The sequence below is a fragment of the Planococcus citri genome, chromosome 1 (assembly GCF_950023065.1).
Source record: "Planococcus citri chromosome 1, ihPlaCitr1.1, whole genome shotgun sequence".
Lineage (NCBI taxonomy): Eukaryota > Metazoa > Arthropoda > Insecta > Hemiptera > Pseudococcidae > Planococcus > Planococcus citri.
The window spans coordinates 86,160,031-86,168,986 of NC_088677.1; the positions used below are offsets into that span (position 1 = coordinate 86,160,031).

At 37.2% G+C, this 8,956-nt stretch overlaps 1 protein-coding gene across 1 annotated transcript; it reads left to right on the plus strand.

Annotated features, from left to right (window-relative positions):
• The first annotated feature begins 2,178 nt into the window (after positions 1-2,178).
• LOC135837145 (uncharacterized protein K02A2.6-like) lies at positions 2,179-6,114 on the plus strand. The gene has a single exon (XM_065352327.1). It carries the CDS (start codon positions 2,179-2,181, stop codon positions 6,112-6,114), a length of 3,936 nt encoding a protein of 1,311 aa, XP_065208399.1.
• The last annotated feature ends 2,842 nt before the right edge of the window (positions 6,115-8,956 follow it).

The following is an 8,956-nucleotide window of genomic DNA, read 5'->3' on the forward strand; positions in this document are numbered from 1 at the left end:
GAGCAAGGCAAAAAAAACTAAAAAGGGTACCCTCCGTGGGCCTCCGGGCCTCCACATCCGCTCAGCTCCGCGATCCCTGACTTCACTTTTAAAAATGAAATTCAATACTGAAATAAAAATAAATAAATAAATTGAAAAGGTCAGTTGTTCTATCTTAGGTTTACGATTAAGGTATACTTATTTTATACTTTGACAATTTTTTGTATTGTTGTAACTGTCAATAAATAACGTTCCTTCCTTTTCAATGATTTTGCGATTTATTTATTTATTTTTATTTCAGTATTGAATTTCATTTTTAAAAGTGAAGATAATTGAAAATTCAATCGAAGTCTATGTTACCAACATATTTTTAGTAGTGAGTAGTAAGAGAAGTACCACAATACAATAATATTAAGAGACAAATGCTAAAACGCACATACACAGAGATGAAATTTATTTTAAAAAAATTAAAACAAAAAAAACGTACGTAAAACACACAAACACCACATCCACAGTTCCACACACACGTCACACTCGAAAAAACGACTAAGTCAAGAAAAAAAAATTCCGCCCCAGCCTGCCATTTATAACAAAACAGACGCTCGTACACTGACACTCCACATGAAAATTACCAAATTTAGAGGTGGTAAATTACGTGGTAATTACCCGTAATTTCTCCACCTTGATTTTAGAAGGATAGTGACCTCTTTGGAAGGGTGACGGCGTGACGCTGGGGTTGAAATAGGGCACTAGTTAAAACTGAAAAAAAATTAAAAAAAAAAAAAAAACAAAAACCAAAAAATATAAATCGGCTGCGTTCAAAACTCAAAAACCAAAAATAAAAAATATTTTGGTCATAACCAATTAACCAAAAACCAAAATAAGTATAAGTAGGAAAAGAACTGTGAACGAACCCAAAACCAAAAATAATCGTTGCTGGTTTTTGTTTTTTTTTCTGTTTTTTTCCTGTTTTTTTTTCGATTTTCGATTTTGTATTGTTCTCTAGCATCTTTTGACCCCCATGACTGACTTTTTTAGTTACAATATTATGCAACCTGTGTGCTTGAAAATAACAAAATCAAATGAGGTAGCTGCTAACAAACTAAGCAGTGTTGAACAAAGATAGTTTTTACTTTTTTTTTGAAAGAAATTTAATTCAATTATTTTTTAATCAAAAATTTCGAATTTGATCACGATTCAATTCATTATAAAAAATAAAAATCTTGGTTTCAAAAATGAACTCCTCGATCAAAAATCGACCATGTGCGAAATAAAAAATCAATCGGTTGCTTCAAAGCTTTAAAAACTAACTTTTCGATTGAAAATCAAATAATGGAATCGTAAAATATTGATTTTTTGGCATTTTCATGAATTTTTTATTTTTTGCATGAATGGCATTTTAAAATTCTTTGGTTGGCCAAAATGGCGAAAGATCTGGTATTTCTTGCTTAAATTACCAAAAAAAAAGTCCCTGTACCTACTCCCAAAATCACCAAAAATCTCATGTTTCATGTCAAATTACCTAAGAAAGGGCAGTTTTGCTTTTTGTTTGTCAAAATTTTCAGAAAGTTCCACTTTGGTCAAAATTATCGGATTGTCGCATATTTGCCAAAATTGTCAAAAATTACTAAAAAATTCATTTTTATCAAAATTTTCTTTCAGTTTCAAAAAGTGATTTTTTGCCTGAATTGTCGAAAAGTCCTAATCTTGGTCAAAATGTTCAAAAGTTGATGCTGTTTTTTTTCACTCAAATTGCCAAAAAAATACTGCTTTTTTTGCAAAATGGCCGAAAAACTCTTATTTTTTTGACAGTATTGCCAAAATTTCAAATTTGCAAACAGTCATCATTTTTTCTAAAATTCTCACGAAGTATCTGCGTTTTTTTTCTGCCAAAATTGTCAAGAAGTTCGACATTGTTGTAGCGTTAGCGTTGTGTAAGTTGCGCCTTAGCGCATTTCAGTCTATTGGACTCCTGTATAATATCCTTGTATATACGTTGATAATAAATACTCATTCGTTATGGGTTAAATTAATTCGTTTAATCATCAATAATTATCCTGAAAAGTTACAACAGTTGGCGACGAGGATTGTGCGTTTCTACGCGTATTATATGGAACAATGTGTTCGAACAGTGTATCAGTTCGCGGAGTATTTTTTCGTGGGTTTCGTTGCTGATAAATCTCCGTGCACGCCTTCGCCATGACTAGAAGCGGAGGAACAAAAAACGGCGAGAATAATGAAGAAGCCAAAGCATCGGAGGTAGCTTCATCATCATCTACGGTCATCAATAATTATACTACTACGCAATCGATGTTCGAATGTGAAAAATTCAATGCTGGTACTATGATATGGGACCGATGGATACAACGAATCGAAGGTGCATTCGAGACATTCAGTGTTCCTACGGACAAACGTACGCATTATTTAGTTCACAACGTTGAACTTGATACGTTTAATTTACTGGCGGACAAAGTATCGCCGAAAAGTCCGTATTCGTTGAAATATGAAGACGCAAAAAAGCTCTTATCAGATCATTTCAGTCCAGCACCGTTGGAAATAGCTGAAATATTCAAGTTCAATCATCGTGTACAGAAGGAAAATGAATCCGTACGTGATTTCGTTGCATCGTTACAAAAGTTATCGATCCACTGTAATTTTGGTGATTATCAGAAGAAAGCTTTACGTAATCAGTTGGTATGTGGTTTACGCGATGTAAGTACGCAAAATCGTTTATTGGAAATTTCCGATCTTACCTTCGATAAAGCATTAGAAATAGCTACGTCTAGAGAGACATGTGCTCAAGGTTCAGCAGCTTTACATAGCGACGCGAAAAAACCGATACCTGATGCCGAAGTGAACGCTCTGCATACCGATAAAAATAAAAAGCGGCATGTGAAGAAATTTAACGGTAAAAAGAAGCCTGATAACGATTCAACGTCTTCTAAAAAGTGCCATCGTTGCGCGAAAACCGGTCATTCTCCTGATAAATGTTATCACATCAAGGCTGTTTGCAAAGTCTGCCAGAAGATTGGTCACATTGACCAAGCTTGTTTCAAGAAAAACAAAAACAAAGCTCACACGTCCGTACTAGAAGCAGTCGAAGAGTTTGCAGACATGTATGTAAACGAATGTAAATCTTCAAGCGGTCTGCGCAGGAAAATCTGGGTACATCCTACGATCAACGGTGTCGAGTTAAAAATGGAACTCGATTGCGCAGCGGCAGTTTCAACGATAAATTATCGAGAAGCGCTCAAATATTGGCCGAAAGCTGAAGTAAAAACCAGTCAACTTACCTTGTTATCGTTCAACGGGCAGCCATCCAAGGTTCATGGTGAAATTATGGTTCGTGTAAACTTCGAAAAGTGTACCAAAGAGCTCAAGTTGTTTTTGGTGAAAGAAGAGCGACCCCCGTTATTCGGTCTCGAGTGGATCTACGTGTTCAAAGTCGATTGGAATAAATACATTCCATACGTTGGTGAAATTTCTGTCTGCGCTCCGAATTCTCCTCCACCCGAAGTGTTGGAATTGTTACGTCGATTCGAGGTACCGTCAAAGAGCGGCATTGGGAAAATTTCCGACCTTGAAGCTCGTGTTCAACTTAAAGAAGACGCGCGCCCTGTATTTTTCAAAGCTCGACCTGTGCCTTTTGCGTTACAAAGCAAGATTGATGCGGTAATCGATAAATACATTTCCGAAGGCATTTATATTCCTGTTACGGCGAGTGATTGGGCAACTCCGATAGTTCCTGTGGTCAAAGCATCAGGCGACGTTCGTATCTGTGGCGACTACAAAATAACCGTCAACCCGCAGATAATTATCGATGCTTACCCTATGCCAACCTACGAAGAGATGTTTGCTGATATGCAGGGTGACGAGTATACGAAAATCGATATTTACCATGCGTATATGCAGCTTATGATGAACAAAAAAGATCAAAAAATACTTACGTTGAATACTCATCGAGGACTTTTACAACCGACTCGAATGATGTTTGGTCTAGCATCAGCTGCGTGTACTTGGCAAGCGACGATGGAGAAAATTTTAGCCGGTATTCGACGTAAGAAGATTTTTCAAGACGATCTGTATATGACTGGTCCAACAAGAGAAGAACATCTTCAAACTCTACGTGAAGTGCTTGAACGTTTGCAGAAGTACAACTTACGAATCAACGTGGAGAAAAGCGTATTCTTCGCCAAGTCAATCGAATATTGCGGTTATCGTGTCGATAAAGAAGGTATTCATCCGTTGCAAGCTAAATGCGAAGCTATCGTTAACATGAAAAGACCAGAAAATAAGAAAGACATCGAAGTGTTTCGTGGTTTAGTAAACTACTACAGTCGTTTTGTTCCTGAGTTCAGCAATATTATGTATCCGCTGAATCGTTTATCTCGTCAAGACGTCGAATTTGAATGGTCATCCGATTGCGAAGCAGCGTTTGTGAAAATTAAGCAGATATTATCGTCAGAACGAGTTTTGGTGCATTTCAACCCTGCTCTCGATCTCATTGTGGCAACCGATGCCTCACCGTTCGCTGTTGCAGCCATTTTATCGCACCGATTCGCTGATGGTTCCGAGCGCCCTATCCAATATGCGTCGCAGTCGTTAAATCAAACGCAGCAGAAATATGCTCACATCGATAAAGAAGCGTACGCAATCGTTTATGGAATTAAGAAGTTCCACCAATACATTTATGGTCGTAAATTTACGCTCATCACCGATTGCGAACCTCTTACGAAGATATTTTCACCAGACAAAGGTTTACCTGTTCATTCGGCAATGCGCATGCAACATTATGCTATTTTTCTGCAGTCGTATACGTACCAGATTAAATATCGCCGAACCAACGCTCATGCCAACGTCGATGCGTTATCCAGACTTCCGTCATCGCTAGAAACAGCTTCCACCCAAGAACCCGATGTTGTTCAAATGAATGTGTTGGAAGAAATACCAGTTACGTCATCGATCATCGCTAAAGAGACAGCGACTGAACCGAAGTTGAAAAAGCTGATGGAAGCGTTGGAGAAAGGTCACGACTTGAAACCTGTCGATCGTTTTAATATCAACATACTCGAATTTTCCTTACAAAGAGGGTGTATTTTTCGTGGCAGTCGTATCGTTATTCCCACGTCGTTAAAAGAGCAGATGCTCAAGAAGTTGCACTCTGTTCATTTTGGAATTTCGAAGATGAAGTCGCTCGCTCGAAGTATTTGCTGGTGGCCTGGTATTAGCAACGATCTCGAAGATTTGGCCAAAAAGTGCGCCGAATGTAAATTGTTCGCGAATAATCCAGCGAAAGTCAACGGTCAAACCTGGAAAAGTTCAGAGCAGCCGTTCGAGCGTGTTCACGTCGATTTCGCCGGACCGTTTCTGAGTCTCAAATATTTTGTTCTAGTAGACTCATTCAGCAAATGGCCAGAGATCTCGGTTGTTAAAAATGAAGATGCCGCTACGGTCATCAGAGAATGTACTGAAATATTCTCACGTTTCGGTTATCCAAGTATCATCGTCAGCGATAATGGTACAGCGTTCACGTCCGCCGAATTCCAGAATTTTCTCAAAGAGAAAGGCATCGAACATCGTACGACAGCTCCTTTCCACCCTGCCACAAATGGGCAAGTTGAACGTTACAATGCAACGTTCAAGAAGGCGTTAAAGACGTTGAACGCATCACCTCAAGATGTTAACGAAAAATTGAAGCAGTTCTTGATGTTGTATCGTCGAACACCCCATACGACCACAAACAAATCACCTGCTGAGTTACTGCTAGGTAGGCAGATTCGTGCTCAGGTTGACATCGTATTTCCGCCGAAGAAACCCGAAGCCGAACGTGCCAAGAAGGTCGACGACGAAAAAGTTCGTAAATTATCAATGGGAGACAACGTAATCGCAAGAGATTATTCTTCCCCGAAGACCAAATGGCAGTTTGGTACTGTGTCTGAAAAGCTGGGAAAGCTTCACTACAACGTCCTTCTCGACGATGGACGTACATGGAAAAGACATATCGATCAGTTGAGAATTCGATCTCCTGATCAAACCTCGAATACGACGCCGAAAACAGTGGGCAAAAAACCCGATCAAGTTACGAATCCAAGACCGAAGAGAGTCATTAAAAGACCTGTTAGGTTAAATCTTTAATTTCGAAGTTCGATTTCGTTTTATTTTTCGTTTATTTTCGACGAATTTTTCTTATACTTTACTCGATTTATATATCGTTATTGTTAGTTTTAGTTCGATCTATGTATCGTTATTCTTATTCTTATTTTTTTTTTTCCATTCTACGTGAATAGGAATCTTTTTTTTTTCTATTTTTTTTGTAAAAGTAGAAAGTGTTGTAGCGTTAGCGTTGTGTAAGTTGCGCCTTAGCGCATTTCAGTCTATTGGACTCCTGTATAATATCCTTGTATATACGTTGATAATAAATACTCATTCGTTATGGGTTAAATTAATTCGTTTAATCATCAATAATTATCCTGAAAAGTTACAACAGACATTTTGCAAAAATTGCCAAAAAAATCAAAAAGTTTTGGTTTTTGGTTGTTCATTATTTTTCTAAATTACCAAATAAAAATCTTGTATTTGGTCAAAATGATCGAAGATCCAGTTTATTGACACAAATGGCAAAAAGTCTTAAATTTTTTACCCTAGGTAGGTAATTGCACAGCTCAAAGTCCCCTCCCCCCCCCCAAAAGCATGTGATATGGCAAATTACCGAAAAAAGGTTATAAAAAGGACTTTTTTTTGGCAAAGTGGCCGAAAAAGTGCCATCTGTTTGTTAACTGTCAGAAAGCTCCATTTGTTGCCAAAATTGTCAAAGAGTTCTAATTTTTTCCAAAATTCTTATTACTGCTTTCTAATTTCTAATCAAAATATTCGAAAAGTATTCATTTTCCCCTTACAAGGGAACCTCTTGAGGTGTCCGCCTCCGATTTGAACGGGACCGCGATTTTTGGAAAGAGCATGTTCTGAAACCCCCAAATCCAAATTTTCCTCTGCCCAAGTTCATTTTTCGATTTTTGACGAATTTTTGAAAATCCAAAATTGACTATTTTGGTGATTTATGCTTTTTTAAAAAAAAGTACGTACTTGATCAGTAAAAATGTTCAAAATAAGTCCTAAAACTGATATTACCCCCCCCCCCCCTAATCCAAATTTCGCCATTTCCAGCCATTCTGGAGCCTCCAGTGCTATTTTTCAATTTCTCCAGAATTTTGAATTTGCTCCAGAAGGCGCGTGAATATGAAGTTGGGCAGCTAAAAATCGAGTTGTGTGTTATACTCGACCTGTTCAACGAATTTATCCACATTTGAGCCGATTCTGGAGCGGACACCTCAAGAGTGGTTTTTTGACCAGCTTTTTTTCAAAATATAGTAATATCCAAAAATCAAAAATTTCTTGTTCGTGAGAACATTTTTGAAATTTGCGCAAATCGCTAAACTTTGTCATTAATTAAGCACACGAGAGCGAATTTCGCCATTTCCTGCCATTCTGGAGCCTCCAGAATGGCTGGAAATGGCGAAATTTGGATTTGGGGTTAGTTCATGACAAAATACTGCGATTCGTGCAAATTGCAAAAATTTTCTCGCAAACGAGAAATTTTTGATATTTGAATATTTCTATTTTGAAAAAAAAGCTGATCAAAAAACCACTCTTGAGGTGTCCGCTCCAGAATCGGCTCAAATGTGGATAAATTCGTTGAACAGGTTGAGTACATATAACACACAATTCGATTTCTAGCTGCCCAACTTCATATTCACGCCTTCTGGAGCAAATTCAAAATTCTGGAGAAATTGAAAAATAGCACTGGAGGCTCCAGAATGGCTGGAAATGGCGAAATTTGGATTTGGAGGGTTAATATCAGTTTTAGGACTTATTTTGAACATTTTTACTGATCAAGTTCGTACTTTTTTTAAAAAAGCATAGATCACCAAACTAGTCAATCTTGGATTTTCAAAAATTCGCCAAAAATCTAAAAATGAACCTGGGCAGCTGAAAATTTGGATTTGGGGATTTTAGAACACGCTCTTTCCAAAAATCGCGGTCCCGTTCAAATCGGAGACGGACACCTCAAGAGGTTCCCTTGTTAGATGTATAAATTGAAAAGTCTTCTCCTATCTTTCCAAAATTACGAATTAATAGCCCCAAAATCGAAAAAAGGGTCCGTCGTTTGTCAAAATTTGAAACAATGTCCACCAGAAGTCTCGATTGTTCTATTTTTATTACATTTTTCACGTGAAAATTTTATGGAACACCAGATCAAAGTTGAATTACGATTCATTCAATCATCAATCTCCTGGTGTTGCAAAGTGTGACTATGGAACTGTAGTTTTTGGGAATTTCATCGTTGGAACTTGGAAGATGAATAATTATTCACGTTTTCGATGGATTATGATTCAATATTTTAGAATAGTCAACGATCTCTCATCGAAAAATTCTGAAGATTATTTCCTTGTTTTGTTTTGATTTATTGATTGGCGTGTTTTATTCATTGTTTGAATACTCTAAACAGTAATGATGAACATGGGTACTTGGTAGAGTTATGGTACATTTCCCAATTCGAAATGAATTTGCCATCAGTTGAAAGCTTCAACCAGTCAACCTCAATCATCATTTGAGTCATCTAAAGTGCTGTTTCTTTCCTCGTAAGTCGTAGATAATTATTTCCAACTGGCAACTATTATATTTTTTAGATTTAGACGTTATAAATAAAAATATAAAATGGTCAATGAGAATAAAATAATTAATAGAAGTAATACATTCTCACTTTCCATTTTAAAATTAGAAAGAAAACGAAAAAGAAAAACTTTTGAGAATGAGAAATAGAAACGAATTAATTAAAATCAAAAATCGCATTCCACAGATAAAAAAACGCAGAACACCCTTACCACTTTCCGCGTTCCGCGATCTGATTGGTTGCCAACGACTGACGTCACGTAGCGTTCGTGTTGTTCATCTCTCGATTATTTTAGTTTGTGACACG

What these genes read in the sequence shown, in the direction of transcription:
- LOC135837145 (XM_065352327.1), top strand. Translation starts at nt 2,179, where the DNA reads ATGACTAGAAGCGGAGGAACAAAAAACGGCGAGAATAATGAAGAAGCC.